Below are 21,434 nucleotides of genomic sequence, written 5' to 3'. Positions count from 1 at the left end.
GTCGAGGCTCAGTAACTTCCTGTGCTGCCTCAGGCACTGCGCATGGAGACAACCAGCTTGTTTGGCAGGAGAGGACACAGCCGCCTCTTCCCCGTCCCTGCAAATCAAGGAAAGGCAGCGGCTGGGGGGCAGGAGGAGGACCTGCCTGTGCAGATTCCCGTGGTGTGTTCCCTTGTTCAGCATGTCTTTCGTTTTTCTCTGTGCCCCTGGCTGCCTTAAGTACACCAGGCTTTGAGTGGAGGCAGCTTTAGTGCAGGTTCTCCGTCCGTCCTCACCAGTAGTCTTACCGGACCTGAGAACACTCTGGGGTGTGGGTAATCGGTTTATTCAGATTCCTGGGGCATTCACCTTGGCTCCTGGGAGGAGCAGTGAGGAAATGACCCTCCCCCTTCCCCCAAGGCAGTGGGAATTCCCAGCGGGATTTGATAGCTATTTGATAGCTGCCTTCTTAAATACTTACAAGCCCTCCAAACACACACAGTGTCTCTCTCTCTCTCTCTCTCTCTCTCTCTCTCTCTCTCTCTCTCTCTCTCTCTCTCTTTCTCCCGCATTCCCTTTCTCTCTCTCTTCTCCCACCCTTTCTTCCCCTCCCCTCAGATTTCAGAGTGAATGGCAGTGGTTAGCCTGGGGAAGCCTTGGGTACCTCAGCATTTGTAAAGCCATCAGCCCTTGCACAATCACCCCTCCTTCCTCATCACTGCCCCGCAAACCCCAACCCTGCAGGAGGACCGTGACCAACCTCTCTGTTCCTTTGTAGAGAATGGGACCAAGTCTGGGTGAGGGGTGGAAGTGAGACAGGGGTTGAGGTTGGGGTTCTGAGGTCACCAGGTTCCTGGCCCCCCTTCTCCCCTCCTGCTCCCAGCCGTGGAGCTGAGGACTGCTGCCCTTCCTTTTTGCTCCTGCCTTCTCTCCTTCTCCCTCCCAGCTAAGTGGGCACTGAGGTGTATGCAGTCTGGGCACAGGGCCTCAGTAATTAGGAGACATGCAAATTAACAGTCTGTGCCATTTGTATTAATTTGGTAAATAAGCCAGAACAATTTCATTAGTGGCACATGAATGTGCTTGGGAGCAAGAGGACACATCCCGCCATGCAGCGGAAGGGCCCGTAGTGGGCCAGCACAGTCATCCCCCTGGGCATGGCCACCCGGTGGCACTTACTCTCCTGAGTCTGTGGTGAGGAATGACCCCAGCATTGAGCAGATGCGTCTTTCTGTTCCCGTGGGTATGGGCACCAGCCACACACCTGAGCTTGTCTTCCTGGCAGCTGCCATGCCTTACCTCTGCTCCTTGAAGTTTGTGTGAGCACTTCAAAAGTTAAGCTTTTCCTGGTGTGACAGATTGAAGGGAGTTATGGGGCTGTTACTTTGAGAGGCAATGGGTTAAGCTGGTACCTGCAGCTCTGGTGTCCCATTGGGGTGCTGGTTCTAGTTCCACTCCCAATCCAGCTCTCCACCAATGTACCTGGGAAAACAGTGGAGGATAGCCCGAATCCTTGGTTCCTGCACCCATGGGGATGTCTGGATGAAGCTTCCAGCTCTGGCTTTGACCTGGCCCAGCTAAAGCCCTAGTTATTGGAACCTTTGGGGATGTAAACCAACAGATAGAAGATCTCTTTCTTTGCCTTTCTCTCACACTCTTTTTTTTTTCTCTGTGTCTTTCTCTCTGTAACCCTGCCTTTCAAGTAAATAAGTCTTAGGGGGGAAAAAGAGTAAAGGGCTCAGTAAGCAGGGATTGTTAGGTTCTGATGAGAAGTTCATGGGGCACAGCCATGCTGGACATGGTGTCCCATGGAGCTGAGGCCAGCCTGCAAGCTGCAGGCATTGATCAGAGGGTCAAGGAAGACACTTTCTGCTACTTCATCTGGGGCATAGGACCTTCTCACTTGACAGCCAAGGATACAGTTGGGAGAGCTGCCCCAGGGTTCTCAGCTGGGGCTGGACCTGAGTCAGTGTGAGAATTGGAGGACAGAACAAGCTTCTTCCTCCAGGGTGCCTGTCTTCAGGCACACACACGCTGCCTGTGTTCAGGCACACACATCCTTTGGTACCCTCCAGGCCATATCCACCCAAGCATGCTTACACAGCAAACTCCCGTGCATGGGTTGAAGTCTGCTCTCAGCCTTCTGGCAGCCTGTGCTCATCACCCAAGGTCCAAGCTCCTGGTGCCACCTGCTGTTTGGGGAGATCTCTGTGGAAGCTGAGCAGTCCCAGTCTTCCTGAAGCCCTCTAAGATGCAAGGAATTCCAGTTAACTTCCTGTGTATAGTACTTTGCAATTTACAATACATCCCATCAATAGTATCTCGCGGTTTTTTTTTTTTAATATAGCTTATCACTCCTCAAATGGCTACAACTGGGGAATTCCATCTGGGTCCCCAGGGTCCAAATACTCGGACCATCCTCCACTGTTTTCCCAGGTGTGCCAGCAGAGAGCTGTATGGGACGTGGTGCAGCCTGAACTTGAGCTGCTAGCCGTATGGGATGTGTGTAACAAACCGCAGGTTAACCCACTGCACCACAACACTGTCCGCCTATTCCCCTCCCCACCCCCGTCACAGTAGTATCTCAGTTAATGCTGACAATTGCTAGTAGGATAAGAGGTGTCTCGTGTGTTTGGCAGGAATGAACCCCTTCCATCTTCACCTGTGTAGATCGTCAGTTCTCGTTAGTCACAGTTCTCATTGCAACTTCACTTGCTGAAATAACTCTGAAACCAACATCCATGGTGCTTTCAGTTGATTTCAGATGTGCCCAGATGAGCTGGTTAGCATGTCCCGTCTTCGCACGAACGAGGGAATCATGTCCTCCTAGTTCACTCTGACCGTAAACCAGCGTCCTTCATGCAGTCATTCGTGGCCATGGGTTTTGTTTTGTTGTTTTGTTTTTTTGCATTATATGTACACACTTGTTAGAGATTTTGTAATTTAAAATGGTCCCTATGCAGATGTCCTGAGGGACTGTCTAGTGTTCTTTATTCTTTTTTTTTAAGATTTATTTATTTTTCTTGTTACAAAGTCAGATATACAGAGAGGAGGAGAGACAGACAGGAAGATCTTCCCTCCAATGACTCACTTCCCAAGTGACTGCAATGGCCAATGCTGCGCCGATCCGAAGCCGGGAGCCAGGGACTTCCTCCAGGTCTCCCACACGGATGCAGGCTCCAAAGGCTTTGGGCCGTCCTCAACTGCTTTCCCAGGCCACAAGCAGGGAGCTGGATGGGAAGTGGAGCGCCCATATAGGATCCTGGCACCTTCAAAGTGAGGACTTTAGCTGCCAGGCCACGCCGCTGGGCCCGGCTGTCTAGTGTTCTAAACTCCGGAAGCCTGGATGTGGCTCGTGGAGGAAGTGCATATGGGCACTCAGCAGGAGTTCCCGTGTTACCGGCAGTGAGTTCCGTGCTAATGAATAAAAAAAAAGTGTGAAATAAGGTATCTTTATACAGAAACATAGGTGTATGCTGCTTGTCAAAAAATATTATGACCACAGGCTTACACAGAGCCAAACTCTTTCCCAGTGGTTCAATGTTCCAGTAATTTGAGTGTTCATGGTCATTTTGTAACTACTGTGAACATGAAGAGCAGATTATGTCCCCATGTGTGTCTTTAACAGCAGACTAGAGCTCATGCAGATATGGGCCCACGTCACCTTACCTTTGAGCCATGTATCCCTGCAGCCCCTGTGGAAAAGAACCATGAGGAAGGCTACGCACCCGGCCAGCCTCGGGCTCCCTGCTTGAACACAGCCTACAGCTCCCACCATTCTCACTGCGCCGGAAGGCCACTCTGTACCCCCACCCCCAGGCTGAGGTGTTTCCTGAAGGGGTTTGGTTTAGGCTGCCGGCCAGGAGCCCACAGGCCCGCAGCCCAGCCCGCCTTCCCCTGAGAGCCTCTGTTTGATTGAGAAGTTGCCGTGGCTGCGGCAGCTCTAATAAAGGGAAAGCAGAGCCCCACAAGCAATGGCTTTGTCTCCCTCTACAACGTGCGATGGATTCAGTGGCAGCACAGTGCCCAAGGCCAGAGATGTCTTCCTTCTGTTGCTGGCCAGGCCCAGGGACTTGTCAAGCCCAAGTTAGTGCCTCGATCTCAGGCTCAGCTGCCAGCAGGAGCCTGGCGGCTCCCTGGCTGTGCTGGCCACAGGTGTGGCTGCTCGTGGCTGGGCAGTCTCTAAGGTAAGCCCTGGAGAGATGGGCGCATCTGGATTCTGGCCTTCTAGAGAGAGGAGCGAATTAGGGATTTGCTGCATGCTGTGAGGTCCGAGCTTGAGCATCCTACAGGCCGAAAGAGTGTGCTGCCTGCTTGACTCTGAAACCCCGCTGGAAGGTTCCTACATCAGTCTCAGCAACCCATGGCCAAGGGCCAGGCTGACCCACCACAGACACCCCTAGGATTGGCCAGCATCCTCAGCCTGTGAGGAGGGACACTTGGCAACTTGAAGCTGGGGAAGGTGAGAGGTCACAGGATAGGGAGACTGCTCTGGGCCTGGGCTGTGAACTCATTGGCTTTTGACTGCATCCAGGTCTCCTGAACCTCCCAACACTGGGCCAGCAGCCCGTCTTCTTCCTGCTGCCTCTCCAGAATCCCACGGGGACCTTAGTTTTATGCTTAGCTTTAGCATGTTACAGAAACCTTGGACAATTAGACACACAAGATGATCTTTCCTTGGATCATGTTGCCTGTGGCAGTCCATCCATTGCAGGCTCAAGAGTCCCTTCCCCTGCTTTACCTATACCCTGGGCCTTAGCCAGGTGCATCCAAAATGGGGGATACAGATACTGTGCTTTGTCCAGCTTACTTCTCCGATTTGTGGAGGTCTCCAGTCTGTTGTCAGAAGAGAAGGAAGGAGAGGCTTGTGTTATTATCTACTAGCACTGGCTGCTGGTGCCTCTGCTTTTTTTTTTTAAGATTTATTTATTTTTACTGGAAAGGCAGATACACAGAGAGAAGGAGAGACAGAGAGAATGATCTTCCATCTCTCCTAAGTGACCACAATAGCCAGGGCTGAGCTGATCCAAAGCCAGGAGTTTCCACCAGGCCTCCCACACAGGTGCAGGGTCCCAGTGTTTTGGGCCATCCTCTGCTGTTTTCTCAGGTCACAAGCAGGGAGCTAGAAGGGTAGTGGAAGCAGCTGGGACACAAACCAGTGCCCGCATGGGATGCAGGTGGAAAATTAGCCCATCAAACCTTGGCAGCATCCCTGAGCATCTTTCTTCTAACCCCTTTGGACTTGGCATACTCCTTCTGGTCCATACTTCATCTTCAGATGTCATGAGCTTACGTTTCCACTTGAAAGATTAGGAATAAGGTAGAAAGAAGCTGTGGTCTGCCACTTTCTCCTTGCTCAATACTTTCTTTGTCACTCTGGCCATCTCTGTAAATCTGGGGAGTTGTGTGACATACCCCACCCTCATCCCTTCTAACCTTCACACAGGCTCCATCCCAGGGCTTCAAGAAATCCCACGTATTTAGACATTCATTTTATTGCTTAATCGAGCTTGAAGCCATTTAAATTAATACAAATTTTTACATTTGGCAACAAAGGCTAATACAGGCTCCTTTAGCAGGGGAAGGAGACGGTCAGGAGAAAATCAAAGGACTTAGCTTGGGCCATTGCCTTTTGTTGTAAGGGAGATCCAGCCCAACAAGAGCCCTGGCCCTAAAGCTGGCCTGGCAGAGGACTGGTCAGTGCCGGGTCTGGGCTGAGGTCCTAAGCAGGGATGACCCCGGAGCCGGGGAGCACTGTGGGCATGCCAGCAGATTCTGGGATCCAGCCGCAGCCCATGGTCCCTGGGTCGATCAGACCCCTCAGGTGCTGCTTCCTGCCAGGGTCACCCCGTGCCTCTCAGCATCACTGCAGTCCCTGCCCACCTTCCGTCTCCCTCGCCTCACCTTTCCTCCCCTTTCCTACTTTCACACAGCTGCTTTAATTGCCTTCATTAAACATTCATTCATTCAGCTCTTCATGAAGAAAATAGTCTCGCTTCTCCCCGGGGATTGTCTTGCTCCCCAAAGGCATGTCTGATTTCTCAGAGTGGAGTTGGAGATGGGTGCTGAGGAGGGTGGGATGCACCCACCATTCCATCTGCTTCTTCTCTCACCCAAACCCCACCCGTACCTGTGCACACATGCGCACAGATAGCCTCATGTGGCGTAGGCTGCTCGCCAGAGTCGGGTGTATTACCTCCAGCACTTCTGTTCAAGTGAAGGGGAGGGGAGCTGAGAAGAATAGAGAGTGTCAAGTTGCTTTGTCAGCAACATCATCTATCAAGGAGGATTCTGGGGGCAGGCTTGTGGTACAGCAGGTTAAACCACAGCTTGGCACGACAGCATCCTATTTCCAAAGTACAAATTCAAGTCTCCACTCATAATCCAGCTTCCTGCTAATGCATGCTGGCAGGTGGCAGATAATGGGTCCTGCCACCCACGTGGGCAGCCTGAATGGCATCAACAGCAGCTGTTGCATACTAGCAGGGAACCAGTGGATGGAAGATATCAAACTTTTTCATGCACTCCCTGTGGCTCTGCTTTCTAAACACACATTTAAAAAATTTTAAACCTGCCTAATTCTGAATGTGACAGGCTCCGAACAGTTTGACTTCCTTGCAGTGCTCACGTGAGTTGATCTAGAAGGATGTGACGTTTCTGAGTTCCAGCTTGTACTGCACACCGGATGCAGTGACAGCAGCTGCCCACGGCCCGGGAGCCCCCGGTGCCACTCTTCCTCCCTGGCAACACTGAGCGCCTGCACACACAGGCCTGCCACTCCCCGGCTGACAGCCTGTCTCTCTGTCCCCAGGTGGAGGTGGAGGTGGAAAGCATGGACAAGGCCGGCAACTTCATCGGCTGGCTGCACATGGACGGTGCGAACCTGTCCGTCTTGCTGGTGGAGCACGCGCTGTCCAAGGTCCATTTCACTGCTGAGCGCAGCTCCTACTACAAGTCGCTGCTGTCTGCTGAGGAGGCCGCCAAACAGAAGAGAGAGAAGGTAGGAAGGAGTGTGGGCTCGGGCCCTGCAGCGCTCTCTCCAGCACTGCCCGTGCGCTGCTCTGGCTGGTGTTGCTCTCAGACCTCATGCCAGGGAGCTCAAATCCCATACCAGACAAGGGACGAGGGCAGAACTGCCAGCTCAGGTGCCCTGACTGTCAAGCCTCCTCAAGTGGACCTGGAGCAGGAAGCTACCCAGAAGGTGACCTTGGAGCATTGGCAGCAATAGCTGGGGGTCCAGTAAGGGGGTCCTTAGCATGTCTCCCCCAAGCCAGACCCTTCTCCATCTGTGCGCCAAGAGCCCTGGGTGGAATTTTCCTCCCTTAGCCCTGCAGGGAAGTAGCCCCAGGAGATGCGTAAAGCTGTTAGGGCGGCAGATTTATAGGCCATCCGTCTCCACAGACACTGCATGGAAGCAACAAGGAGGGTGGGCCAGAAGCAGCTTTGGGAAACAAATTGACGATTAAGGAACCCTATGGTTTGGGGTGGGAGCTGGGCTCAGCACCCCCGACACTGGCCTGTCTCCATTGACTTATGGCCCAGCCTGATAATGGGGATAAATCAGCCGGCCACCAATTTGTCAGGGCTTCTCTGAGCTTGAGGGGGATTTTGTGGGACAGCCTTGCTGAGCTATAAATTTGTTCCAGGAATAAACGTTGCCTTTCCCATGAGGCGGCCATCTGGCTTGAAGCTCTCCTCCCAGAGCTGAGGCCCAGACACCTGCTGGAACCTTCTCCCCAGCCCAGAGAAGTCACACCGCCCCCTCCCTAAGCTCCAAGGGCTGAGCCCCGAGAGTGGCCTGGGGGCTAGCGCAGTGGCCATGCCATCAGTGGTGGAAGAACTCCAGGGAGAGGTGGCCTAAACTCTGGAGAAGCGGGTTCTGACCCTGGACCTGCTCGTGTCTCACCTGACTTCCCTCCGCTCCTGTGGGAAGGGGTCATGTGCTTCCTCTTGGGTTTCCTGCTTGTGACAGCTGAACTTAGGACTACTGCCACTGTGTCCCCTGCTGCTGCTGGGAGCTGAGGGAGAGGCCGGACCAGGGCTTCCTGTGAAAAGGCTGAACCTTCACAGATTAGCTGGCCGCTGGGGTTGGTGTGGCAGCACCAAAATGTGAGAGCGCCTTTCTGGAACATTTCTTTGCTGGTCTTTGTGCTGCCACCCAGCAAGTGAGGCTTGAAGCTGTCTCCTTTGCTCTGCTGAGTTCAGAAACTGCCAGAGGGGTCCCCGCTAGGGCGAGGAGGGGAGTCTGGCCAGAGAGAGCACGCTGTGTTCCTAGCATTAGTACTCCACTGTGGGTTTGACGGGGAACTCGGCTCATCGTTTCACTGATGCCAGTTGATGATGCTGAGGAGTAATTACTAGAGATTAATTGCTTACCCAGGCTGCATGTTTTTATGCCAGTCCAATTAAAATGCAATACATACCTCTCAAGGCAAGACTTGCCCACCTCCAGGGTCCCTCTCCTGCAAATCCCTGTCTTCCTCAATGGTCGTGGGGGACCTGAGCCAGATTTCCTTCTCCTGGAAAGAAAGATGGCAGGGCTGCTCTGGGAGTGGCACTGGCAGAGCTCTATAGCAGCCCACAGTGTCAGCTGGATTCAGGGGTGGCGACAGCTACAAGACAGGTGTCCCCTGAGGACCTTAGGGGTCCCCAGCCTGGCCCCACAAAGGCTGCCTTAGCTGTCACTAGAGCAGGGCAAGTGGTGGTGTTAGCAGCAGGATGCACACCCACCCATTAACCAAGGAGACGTGACACGGAGAGGTGGAAAGGCCGGAGAATGTGGGCGTCTGTGGGGAAGGCGATGATGCATGCATGCCTGGGGATCCTGACAAGGCTGATCTCCCAGCTTGGAGGACTTAGCCGCCTTTCCACTGGGTTTAATTGCTCTCTGTGCCCTGTGTACTCTGACAGGACCCTCCGCTTTCTCTGCAGGAGACTGATGGGGGGCACCCCTTGCCTGTTCCTCAGGGGCCTGGGCACCCTGAGGAGGACCATGCAGGGAGCCTCAGATGGCAGACACCTAGACCTTCTCTCTCTCTCTCTCTCTCACACACACACACACACACACACACACTTCTGTGCAGCAGGACCAGGGATGGGGCTGGACTGGCGGCCATTGATCGCTTTTATTGAGCTCGGCTTCCCTGCTGTGGCCTTGCAGGCCTCCGCCACTGTGGCCCCATGCCAGTCCTACCCTGGAGCCTTGTGAGCAGCAGTATTAAATAGGAGCAAGAAAGGCTTCCAGACAGTGACTCCTCAGCCCACACTGCCCAGCTCCTGCCAGGAAGAGGCCCTGGGACTCCCCAGGGAGGAAAAGGAGGAAAGAGAAAAGGCCAGGAGAAGGCCTTACTCCTGACAAGTGTGCCTGTGCTTGGCCTAGAGGCAGCTGCAGGGGACCAGAAGGAGTGCCCGGATGGAGAGGGGGCCCTGAGCAAGCCTGGTGCATGCCTGGCAGGGCAACCTGCAGCAGCCTCCAGGACAAACGCCATTCCCTTGCCCATTCACAACCCTGGTCAGTAGGCAGGGCCTTGGAAGGCTCACGGCGACCTGCCCCTTCCTCAGGACAGGGCTTCCTCTGGGCCTCTGCTTGGATACAAAAGTGACGCTCATCCACAGCTTCACCACAAACCCTGCCACAGTCGGCCTGAGCGGCCCCCCTGTGGGTATCCAGGTGGGCCTGCAGCAGTGCAGCCCTGGCCCTGCTACCTGAGCTGGCTCACCTCCTTCTGCCCCTGGCCCCTGCCCTCACCATGGCTGCAAGGGCTTTCCCCCAGGCCCTGCCTCTGTGCATCTGGGTGCAGTCCCTATTCTTCGGGTCCTGTGCTTTGGGGTCTCTCATCATCTCCCCAGGAGCTTATGAAGGGGAGCATCCATCATAGGCGTTCCCTAGGACCAGCTTCTTGGCCAGGATAGGAGCTGGGAGGGCCCTGGGTTGGGATTAGCATAGAAAGGTGGCGGATGTCTGTCAAGTAGGTGTCTTGCTAGTATCTGTCTGCTCGGAGCCTGGACTGGCCCTGTCAGCACAGGCAGAACACACCTGGTTCTGTGGGGTTGAGGGAGTGCAGTGACCAACCGCCCTTCCCAGTTCAGTGGCCCTCTGCCACCCAGCAGCCGTCCAGGCAGGCTGCATCTCCCTGTCAGGCTGGCTGCCAAGCCGCAGCAAGAGCTGGCCTCTGCCATCCCCTGTGAGAAAAGAGGGACCTTTCTGGCTCCCCCTTCATCCCTGGTTCTGAGACAGAGCCCTCCTCCCACAGGCACTTTCTCCACAGCTCCTATGCCGGATACCTTGCTGCATCTTATCACTGTGGGTGGTGCTTTACCTCCTTCCTGCCCAGGGAGTTGCGGGGCTTTGTAGGGGAGAGCGGCTGGCCCTTCTGCTAGGGGACCATCCCAGTGGCCTTGATTGGCAGGCGTCCCTGACCTCAGGCCCGCTGCCTACCTGAGCCTGCCAGGAAAGAAGCTTCAGCCCCTCCCCCAGGAAGAAACCTGCGGCTGTCGCCCGAGGGGATGACTTGAGGCATCACGTTGTAGTTAGCAGTTTCTGCTTGCACCCTGTCAGTGCCTTCCCTGTGCATCAACACCACGCAGGGATGCCTGAGCCCAGTGCTGGCAGGGAGGGGAGCTGGAGGAACAGTGAGGTACAGCGGAAGGGCCTGCAGTGGTCCGGGGCTCTCAGGGCTCTGAGACAGAGGCCTCGGGGAGGCTGCCACAGCAGGGTGCTGGGCTCAGCTCCAGCTCCTCTGGGTGGTTCTGACCCCCTGGGCTCTCAGAGGCAAGGCAAGTCCCATCAATCGATCGTCCGGGCGACAGGAGTCCCGAGGCCCTGGAGCCCGGGTGTTTAATGGAATGGCTGGCTGAGTAAGACCCTCATCTTGGGAGCTTCCAGCAAGCAGGGCAGGCCCAAGAGGGAAGCCGCAGCCTGCTGGGGACGCAGGCCTTGGGATTGGAAACGTCTGTCTCTTCGTGGGGAGATCACAGACTAGAGAGCCCTCTCCCACGTGGGGGATCAGTCTGTTGGCAGGAGGCCTGGGGGTGGTGGAAGCAGCTGTTTGTTCAGAAGTCTCCGGGTGATGGGCACAGCTGGTGGAGTGTCTGGATGCTGGGAGGTAGAAGAGTAGAAATTTGGGAGCTAAGTGGGCTAATAGGGATGTCTCAACCCTGCACCTGCAGCCCGCCCTGCGCAGTCCTTGGGTTAGCATTCCTTTCAGTTCGCGGGCCTTGCCTCTTGTTCCCGTAGAACAAAGGTAGAAGTGCAGCCTGAGTGTGACCAAGGCCGGCCCGCAGCTCAGGCCACCAGGTAGATCGGGGCAGCGTCATCCCATGGTCAACCGTGCAGAGCCCCAGACAGTTGGCCAAAGGCAGTTGGCAAGTTGAAGGGCAGCAGTGACCAGAGACCCCCCTCAACCCTCTACATACAGCCTTTCCCGCTGCCCAGCACAGCCCAGTCCATTCTAGAAGGCCATATGTAAGTCAGGGATCATGCTAATGGCTAGTCAAAGAGTGCTGTGAGCATAAAGTGGAGTAAGCTGTAAGAATGTTTAGAACCGCATCTGGCAGCAGTATGCATGTAAGTTTCCGGCTCTACTGTTATCACCCCCTATTCCTTGTGCACGTGTGTGTGTGTCTGTGGGACCCATGTGAGATCTGGTGGCCTGCACCCCCTCCACTTCCGCCTGCTCAGCAAGAGAGCCACCTCCTCCCCCTGCTCTGCCAGGCCTCACTACTTGGATAATCTCCTGGCTGTGGGATTGGACTTGACGCGCTGTCACGTTGTATCAGCTTCCCAGCCGCTGTAAGCCTCACAGTGCAGGGCCTGGGAAGTCAAGGAGAGAACAGGATGCAGAGGGGCTCACCCTACTTCTAAGCTGGGTCCTGACCAACCCCCCAGCCTGGAACCTCAGCCCCAAGTGCTTTAGGAGTGCCAGTGGCCTGAGGAGTTGAAAAGAAAACCTACTAGGCACCGTGAGGAAAGACAGTGGAGAGCTAGGATACCACAGATGCCTGAGTGGGGAGTCCAAAGCCAGGGCTGTTCTTTAGAGAGGAGGTCCTCATGCCCAGGTGTGTGTGAGGACCACCTGGAGCCTGCTGGGGTCTTCTCTTGTTGTCTCTGGCACCCTCATAAGGAGTCTTAAGTTGGTGGTCCTGGGGTGGGACCTGCATTATAAATGAATGGCCCAATTGCTTTGTATACCTGTGGTCTCTGAGAACCCCTTGGTCAGAAGCACTGAAGAGCGGGCTCGAACCCATTCTGAGCTACTCAATGGGCACCCTGTGCTCGCTCACTCCCCTGTAGGTGACCCTCTGGCTAACTGTCCCCCAAGGCTCCTTGCGAATTCCCTTCCTTGTCCCCTCCTCCCGTCTGCAGGTCTGGGCACACTACGAGGAGCAGCCTGCGGAGGAGGTGGTGCCCGTGCTGGAGGAGAAGGAGCGTTCCGCCAGCTACAAGCCCGTGTTTGTCACCGAGATCACGGACGACCTGCACTTCTACGTGCAGGATGTGGAGACTGGTGAGTGTCGCCACAAGTGGTCCAGCTCGTCTCTTAGCCAGGGGTGGGGGACCTTTGTCTGCAATGCTCATGCTGTTGCCCACCCCCGTCCTGCTCTCTGTGCCCTCCTCCCTCCAACCTCCGTGGGAGCAGGTGTAGCCTAGTAGGCAAAGCTGTGAGGCCCAGAAAGGCAGCATGTTTTGTCTGGGCAGTGCCCCAGCATCCTTAGGTAATGGCTTTGCTTCCAGACACCTGTGTGGGACTGGGTCGCACAGCCCTCAGTCTGCCAACAAGCCCGACTATGGGACGGCAGAGCAGCCAGCTGCAATGCATCCCCTTTCCTCCCAGCTTCCTGGGAAGGCCAAGCCAGGAGCCTGGGCTTCTCCGCCTCTGGAGGTTGATGTGGCCCAGAGTGGTAGCCAGTTGCCATGGCAACAGGCAGCCCTCTAGGGGAATTCGTCCCCAGCAGTCTTTCTAGAGGAGCCTCTCTTGCCTGCTGCCCTCGGGGTTGTGAACCTGCAGAGGCTCGGGTCTCCTAGGCCGGCATCGGAGGCCCGCTGGATGGTGAGACAGCTTTGGCAGCATCTGCCCAATTTCCCACCTCCATCCTCTGCGCACTCTGCCTCGTGACCCTCCTCAGCTCACTGCCATCCTGTTAGGGGAAACAATTTAGCTGGGAGCAGAGGAGAGCGCTCTTAGAGCCGCCTCTGGGTGCGAGCTGCGAAGTGCTTGTAGAGGCTGCGGTAGGTACGGGGCGGGGGACAGTACTGAAGCTGTGGCCAGCGGGCCCGGGAATGGCAGGATGCGGTTCTGCCCAGCTACACTCCCGGATCGCCGACAGCCTAGTCTCTGCTACTTCCCCTCTAATGATATTTCCCAGGCAGCTGCTCCTGTGGCAATGTCATCTCACCAGGAAGAACTTGACCGTTTGTGGCCCTGGGCTGGCTGTGCCTGAGAAGGCAAGCTGCAGAGCTGGAGCTGATGAGCCTGTGGGACTGGGTCGCTTGAGGTCAGCTGCAGTCCCTGTGGGAACTGCTGTGGAAATGAACCCAGAAAGGGGGGCAGCCAGCCACCAGGTCTGCATGGTGTGACCCAGAAAGCAGTCCTTCAGTGGGTGGTGACCTAGGTAAAAATGAAAGTTCTCTTTGAGCAGAAGAGCCAGGCAGAATGGCCCTTTAACACAGACCCTGCCTGGAGCACGGCAAATGCCAGGCAGGCACCACCTGGCCACTGGGTTCCACCTTGAGCAACAGCAAAGCCCTCGGGTCCCCAAAGGCAATGCTTGGGGGCACCAGGTTTCTGGTGACTGCTGTGCCTTGGCATGCTGTCCTGCCAACTCTGGGAAATGAGGGCACTTGAGTGAGTGGCATCTAGAGCAGAAGCTGAGAAAGCAGAAACAGGGACAGCCACATGCTTCTGAGCTTGGTGGATGAGAGGGGAGTGGGACTTCCTGGCAGGCCTCCCAGCAGGTGGTGGTCAGCTTCAGAGAGAGCGCCCTGCCCGGAGGTGGCTGCTTCTGTGCCGGGAAGCCTTGAGACCCACAGCTCTCCTGAAGCCTGCCATCCTCTCGGCCCTGTCCAAGCCACCCTTGGGAACCTCTGATAAAAGCCCAAGCCTGCTCTGCAGGGCCCTCCCTTGGGCCCTTGTTGCTGATAGGAGATTAAGTCCTGCTTCCATCACCTCATGCCATCTTGGAGTCGAGGAGCGTATACCTGTATCAAGGGCTGCTTAGTCCTTGAAGGTCATCGTCCGTGGGCAAAGTCTAAAGAGGATCCCAGAGGGTTGACCACTGGGCAAGGGCAGCTGTTGTACGGCCCAGTCTGTGGATGCTGGCACGGTGGCCACATGCGCATACCCCGCGATCATTCTCAGGGTGGTTAAATTATTAAGCACACTGCACACACTTGGGATTCTGCTAGACTGTGCACTCTCAGCAGAAGCTACGTGGCCACTGCGTGTGCCCCAAGGATCCCACAGTGTAGTGGCAGAAACAAGCACAGACCAGGAACGGAGATGCTGGTTGTGGCCAGTATAACAACAAGAAACATGTCTTTTGCACCTGTTACAACCTCGTGGCATTGATCCCTGAGGATAGACAAGCCCCACTCTGAATGCACACATTCACACTTACCCTCCTCACCACTGAGCGGGAAAGGGACCAAAAGGACCCAAGAAACCAGGCAATGGGGAGTCTGCCAAGTCGGGTAGGGTGGGGAGGATGTGGTGGAAGAGGGTAGGGGAGGAACCGGGGAGGTCTCAGGTATTGCCAAAGCAGAGGACGAACCCAGCCGAACCAAAGTCGGAGTGGTGAGGGAAAGATAAGGCAGGGAGAAGGGTGGGTAGGTGTGCTAGACCAGGGGGTGGGACAGTAGAGGTGTCACGATGCAAGGGTCAGCACGAATCTTGCAGGGCAGCGAGGGTCAGAGTGGTGAAGGTGGAACATCCGAAGCCTGTGGACTTTGCTTCTGGAATCCCCCTGCCCCCACCCCCAGCACTCCTGGCTCTGGTTCTAAGTCCTCTTTCCTCATCCAGGGCCACAGTAGGCTCATCCTTCATCCCCACTGTTACTCCTGGTACACTTTGGGTGGTGACTCCTTTTGGTCAAGCCCTCTTTGGTCTGGGTAGGACTGGGGCACATGCTGGCACTCCTTTCCCCTCAGAGCAGGCCACAGGTCCTTGACCTTGCTCTGCATCAGCCCATGTTCTCCACCTCCTGAGCCACAAGCAGAGCCTTGGGCATGCTCTCCAGAGCGCCACAGCCCTGCAGGTGCCTCACCAGCCCCACTTACTCAGAGAGATGGCAGGAAACCTGTTCAGAAAGACCAGGATGGACTTAACTGCGTCGACCAGGGCAGAGCCCATGCTGCAGTGCCCTCACCACCCAAGCCCACCCAAAGAAGGGACACAAGGCACACAGGCCATCAGGTCTCACTGCCCTCTTCCCTGACAGGCACCCAACTGGAGAAGCTGATGGAGAACATGCGTAGTGACATCAGCAGCCACCCACCTGTGGAGGGCTCCTACACCCCCCGCCGGGGGGACTTCTGCATTGCCAAGTTTGTGGATGGAGAATGGTAAATCCCTTGGGCCAGTGGGGTAAAGGGTCATAAAGAGGAAGGGCTAGCAGGCCCCACTACCAGAGTCCAGGCCTACAAAGCTGCCACCAGCTCCATCTCCCCTTGCTTCCCTCTGGGTGGTGGCCTACCAGCTCTCCAGATCTCGGGATGTCCCTTGTCACTCTACACAGGCAGTCTGGGGTCCATGCATTGGCACCTGAGCCTCCCTTACAGTTCAGCAGCCTCCAGAGTGTGGAAGTGGCATCCCACCCTCAGGAAGTCCTAGGGGCTGCACCAGGGTGCTCCAACACAGGAGGGATGTTGTTTGAGTGGGTGAAGTAGTGGCTGGGACACAGCAAGCCCAGACCAGCTTCCTGGCCCCTTGCCCCAGTTGTCTGGGACATGAGCAGCAGCCTTCACAGGCTAGTCACTTCCGTGGGGTCTACCAAGGGTAGGGCCTGTGGCGCTTCCCAGGGTGACGAAGTGACTTGGATGTGTCCCTGCTGCGGCCTCCCAGGCAGAACTGCCGGCTGATTACAGCTGCTGCTCAGTGTGCTGGGTTGCAGCAGCAGACTTCAGTCTAGTCAATAGTCTTGTTGTTTTATGCCCCAAGGGTACATTAATCTGCTCTACATGCTCCCTACTCCTCGTCTACCCCTCTCCCAGTGAGGCACTGACTGCATTAGACAGTGCCCACAGCACCCTAAGCAGGCCTTGATGGAATCATGGCTGCTTGATAGCCTGGGTGGTGAAGCAATGTGCCCCCTGCCCTACCACTGCCAAGGCTCCAGGGAGACCAGAAACCTGAGCTCTTCCCATGATGGCCCTGCAGGTACCGTGCGCGAGTGGAGAAGGTCGAGTCTCCAACCAAAGTGCACGTCTTCTACATTGACTACGGCAATGTGAGTGTCGGGGCGCAGGGTGGGAGCAGTAGGCACAGGAGTCTCTAGGTCAAGTCCATACGTGCTCTCAAAGCTGACATGACAACCATGAGCATCCAGGCACCTCTGCTATTTATACTGTGAAACAAGCCTGCACGCCTGGGTGAACGGACAGAACAGGTGTCTGTGAACTCTGACACTACCTGCATCTTGGACTTGAAGGATGAGCACTTAGGCACATCATGGTTCCTTTTCCACCCAGTATCTCTGAATAATGAGGGCTTCTGTAACAGCTTTTATATCCTGGTGACTGATGCTCACCAGCTGTTTCTCCCCTAAGCCCAGGCTGCTGGCAGAAGACAGTCCCTTAGGCTGGGCCTGGGAAATCTCTGCAGACAGAGCAGAGGAGAGAGAAGTATCCTTTGGGAAGATGATGCCCTGGGTTGTCCTGTAGCCATCTGCTTTCATCCTGTTTTATCCTCAGGGGCTGGAGCATGCTCCCAATCAGCCACCTGGGGATACTCAAAGGCCCTGCCATGTTGGGGTGACCCACGCCCCTGGGACAGACATGTGTTTCAGATGTGCAAGGAAAAGAAGTCCAGTTAACTATGTGGAGCCTAGTCCTAGGGCAAGGAGGGGAGCTCACCACCTCTCAGGACACCGCTGACCCAGTGCTGTCTCTACAGAGAGAGATCCTGCCACCCTCCCGTCTGGGCACCCTGCCGCCCGCCTTCAGCACCCGCGCGCTGCCAGCTCAAGCCACGGAGTATGCCTTTGCCTTCATCCAGGTGCCCCAGGATGTGAGTAGAGCTGTCACGCCCCTGCCTCTGTCTGCACTGGGTGACTGTGGGGCCAATACCTAGGGTTCTGTTGATAATGGACTCAGCAGCAGGAGACATAGTCTGGATTCTGCCAGTCTAAGGGAGGGGGCACAGACAGGTGCAACTTCAGGACATCTCAGCAAGTGTGCTCTTTCACAAAGGAGAGCTAAGCCCCTGCCACTGTCCCTCCTCCTGAGGGTGCCGACACAAGAGGCTGTCAGGACCCCAGGAGGATGGTCTCATCTGCCCCAGCCCCCAGGACGCTGTCAGAATTCCACCCCAAGTCATGACCTGGCTGTGTGTGCACCGGGCAGCAAGGTGGGGAAGACTGGGAATGACTGAGAGTGATTGAAGCAGTCTGAGCGAGGAACTGTGGCAGCTACAGCAGGGCTGTTCACATGGGGATGGGGCGAAAGGCACAGCGCCCAGAAGCAGGTGGCAGCAGCACGGGGTGGGGTGAGAGAAACAGGACTCGGCTTGGTCTTCCTGTGTGTGCTTGCGGCACTGTTGGCTAAGGTGGGATAGGGGAGGGTGGATTCTGGCTGGCAGGCCCGTTTCCAGCTTGGAAGTGAGGTTAGACCTAGAATGATGAGCAGGAGGGACTAAAACCATGGAGCGTTCTGACTGTGCCATGTGTGCCACACCGTGCAGGGGTGGCGGGCCGAGGCCAGGAAGCAGCCACGATGAAAGGGTCCGTGCCCAGGGCCGCTGGTGTTCCTCAGCCAGCAGGAGGGAGAGCCCTTTTGCAAGGTCCCAGGTCCCCAGGAACTCAGCCTGGACCCGGTAGGGCTGCCCAGAGTTTCAGCTTCGAGGAGATGCCTGGTGCCCTGGGCCTGTCCCCAGATGCAGCAGCAGGCGGCGGAGCAGGGCTCAGCACTGAGGCCTGCTAAGGAAAGGAAAGCCCAGGAATGATAACAGCAAGGGCCACACAGTGAGCCAAGAAGTCTGCGGGGATGGGCCCGGTTAACAGGCAGGAGGCGAGATGGGCCAGGACAGCAAGTGCAGGTTTATTCTGGACAGGAACAACCACTTTCCATTGGCGGGATGGGCAGGTGGGTGAGGAAGCCAGAGAAAGGGAGGAGAGCTGTTCTGATGCAGTATTGGGATGGGGAAGGGAGTGTCCCTCACACCCAGGACCTGGCTTTTCCCCTCAGGAAGATCCCAAGGAGGAGAGTTGCAGATCCCCCTCCACCAGCACTGGGCCAACTTTCTGGGTTCCCACAGACCCCGGCCCAAGTAGCTATTGCTTAGTTCGTTTCATCCCTCCCCCTGACCTGGGCATGTCCCTCTGCCAGGAGGATGCACGCACGGACGCCGTGGACAGCGTTGTGCGGGACATCCAGAACACGCAGTGCCTGCTGAACGTGGAACACCTGAGTGCCAGCTGCCCCCATGTCACGCTGCAGTTTGCCGACTCCAAGGGCGACGTGGGACTGGGCCTGGTGAAGGAGGGGCTGGTTATGGTGGAAGTGCGCAAGGAGAAGCAGTTCCAGAAAGTGGTACGTGGGGTATGGTGCAGGCCACCTCCACTCCCCACCATGAACGAGGAAGGGAGTCAGGGCCCCATCATCCTGCTACTCCTGCTGGGGAAAGATAATGGCTTGGGTTTGCTGTTTAAAAAAAAAAAAAGAAACACAAACAAAAAACTAATTACATCCCAAATGAATTGGCTGCAGGTTTGGCTGAGAATGCAGCTGGAAACCAGAGCAGAAAGTTTCCCAGTACCCGTGCCCCCACGTGACAGGCTTAAGGAGAGGGTCAGTGCTTGGCTTCTTGCCTTGCCCGCTCTCATTCCATGCTGACACACACATCCCACGTCCAGACCCACCTCCCAACTTCCAGTGCCACCTGGAGCCACATGTGCACACCAAAGGGTCAGACGGCCCTGTGCCACAACGCCCCTGCACTCTGCTTGGAAAACCCACAGCAAATGGAGCCTTCACGAGCCAGACTCTCCCTTCTCAGCTTGCTTCTCTTCCTGAAGAATTGGTGCCGGCCAGAGTCAAGCAGACACCCCCACTGCTCTGCTATCCGTGGCTCAGGCTGGGCGATGGAGGCAAGGCAACCGCTGGCTCAGCAGCGTACAGACCCGCCTCCCTGCCTCGCCTCTGAGTGAGCACCAGCCAGCCCCACTTGCCTGCTGAACCACGTCCATGAGTCCTCCCCAAACCAGCTGGCGAGAAGCTCAGGCCCCCCACTGCACTGCCTGCTTCAAGGCAGCACCCTACTCCTCTCTGCTCTCCTCCTCCTAGACAGGGCTGGACAAGGCAGGCTGGGAGGGCCAAATGCTCCTCCCATTACACCGCAGCCCCACAAAATGTGTGGCTGCTTTGTGGATGCGTGGCCTGGTTGTGAATAGAGATGATTCCGTGGGAATTGCTGTTGAGTCTTAGGGAGAGCCAAACCCTTGTCCCTTGCTGAGGAACCCCTGTGTCTCAAGATGGCTCCAAGGAGACTAGAAACTCCACGAAGAAAGGGAGATATTGATGTCCCTTGGATAAGGGTGCCCTAATGTCTTTGGCATCTAGAAAATTCCTTTTGCCCCACTGCCTGAAATACCCCCAGCATGTTGATTCATGTCTTCATTCTCATTCATTGAGGAACTGCCACACATCCATCAGTAAGAGACTGCATCCGTGCTCGATGGAGCTTGCGCCCAAACACTGACACAGACGATGCAAGTGAATGTAGTCCCCGTAGAGAGAATGCAGGTGATAAGTACAGTGGAAATGGAGCAGTGCATGTTTCCCAGGTTTTGGCCTGAGTAATCATGATCAATTTGAACAGATTTTGTGATTCCCTGAGAAGGGACTCTGGCATCCAAAGGCTCAACAACTGGTAGGGCAGGACACAGCCAGCGCCAAACCCTGGGTGCCTTCCAGGTGTGAAGGGAGGCAGCAGTGTGGGAGATGGTGGTTGCAACTTCACATAGGGACCATGGGTGAGGCCTCGTCTGGGAGGTGAAGGTTAATCAGAGACTTTAGGTGGATGGGCAAGGTAGCCAGAGCAACACGAGGCAGGTAACAGCATCTCAAGGAGGCCAGTATAGCTATATCCCTTGAACTTGACTCTGAGCACCCAGGGCACCCTGTGAGTGTGGCCAAGCCAGCCCATGTTCCCACAGGTTGTGGTTCTGGCTGCCGTCTCAGAACCCAATGTCAACCTCTCTGCTCTCACCTTTCAGATCACAGAATACTTAAATGCCCAGGAGTCAGCCAAGAGCGCCCGGGTGAGTTTTTGCCTTGGGAGCCCCTAGAGCCTGCCAAGTTGAGGGGGCTCGGCCCTCTGGGTGCTGGTGGGTGGCCCCCCATCCCTGAAGATGCATGTTTTATTCTGTCCCACAGCTGAACCTGTGGCGCTACGGAGACTTCCGAGCTGATGATGCTGACGAGTTTGGCTACAGCCGCTGAGGGGGGCGGCACAGCTGGCCCCCAGCCCTGCTCACGCCAGTCCCTCTTCCTGTGCTGGGAGAGGGGTGCACCTGCAGACCCCAGGGCCAGGGGGTATAGAATGGGTCCTAGCTTTGCTTCTTTTACAATAGCATCAGGGCTGGCAGGGGAGGGATGTGGCCCTCTGCATTTGGAGGACAGGCCATCATCCTCTGTGCACCGTCATGCACAGCCTCCTCCCAATTGATTCATATTTTTATCTGGGGGTTTGTAGGGTTTTTGTTGTTGTTTTTTGTTGTTTTTTTTTTTTTTTAATTGTCCTCAAATCAGGAAGAACCCTGGAAGACTTGGTCCTGGTGAGGGCCAGTCCCGTTCCCTGCCTCTGTCCCAGCTCCCCTTCTTTCCTAGCTCTATCAACTGTTGGTTTCGTGACTTCTTAGAAATATACCCATTCTCAGCTGTCAGTGTGTCCATTCCTATCCCCTCACCAGCCCATTGTGTATTTAAAGCTTTTAAGGCCCAATAAAGTAGCACATGCTGTCTGCAACCCTTGCTGCTCATGGTCATGGTGTAGCCCACACCTGGGGTCTTGGCAGCCCCTCTGTGCCAGGAGATCTAGCCACTGGAATGACTGCCAGCCAGGCACTTCTGCAGAATGCCAAACAACTCCAGGGCCCGGTAGGTGTCCGGTGGCACACAGCTGCCCTCAAGGACCTTGGAGGTTGAGAGCAGCCAAACCCACAGTGCCCAGGTCCATTGCCCTGCCCTGAGTGTGTGCACGCCTCCTGCCTTGGAATGGGGCTGCCTGAGGCCCAGCAGGGCC

At 55.9% G+C, this 21,434-nt stretch overlaps 1 protein-coding gene across 2 annotated transcripts in view; it reads left to right on the top strand.

The window, feature by feature from the left end:
• The window catches only part of SND1 (staphylococcal nuclease and tudor domain containing 1), a 375,610-nt gene extending 354,452 nt beyond the window's left edge, over window positions 1-21,158 (top strand). For both annotated transcript variants that reach the window (XM_041002494.1, XM_041002495.1), the window contains exons 17-24: window positions 6,791-6,979; window positions 12,344-12,485; window positions 15,415-15,538; window positions 16,353-16,422; window positions 17,088-17,201; window positions 18,518-18,721; window positions 20,407-20,451; window positions 20,567-21,158. In XM_041002494.1, coding sequence (XP_040858428.1) covers window positions 6,791-6,979; window positions 12,344-12,485; window positions 15,415-15,538; window positions 16,353-16,422; window positions 17,088-17,201; window positions 18,518-18,721; window positions 20,407-20,451; window positions 20,567-20,632 — 954 coding nt within the window. In that variant the 3' untranslated portion in view covers window positions 20,633-21,158. The remainder of the gene's footprint in view (window positions 1-6,790; window positions 6,980-12,343; window positions 12,486-15,414; window positions 15,539-16,352; window positions 16,423-17,087; window positions 17,202-18,517; window positions 18,722-20,406; window positions 20,452-20,566) is intronic.
• The last annotated feature ends 276 nt before the right edge of the window (window positions 21,159-21,434 follow it).

The sequence above is a fragment of the Ochotona curzoniae genome, unplaced genomic scaffold (assembly GCF_017591425.1).
Source record: "Ochotona curzoniae isolate NIBS_2020 unplaced genomic scaffold, NIBS_Ocur_1.0 scaffold_2476, whole genome shotgun sequence".
NCBI lineage: Eukaryota > Metazoa > Chordata > Mammalia > Lagomorpha > Ochotonidae > Ochotona > Ochotona curzoniae.
Note: the sequence above shows the minus strand (reverse complement) of the source record. Positions and strands in the feature narration are given on the sequence as shown.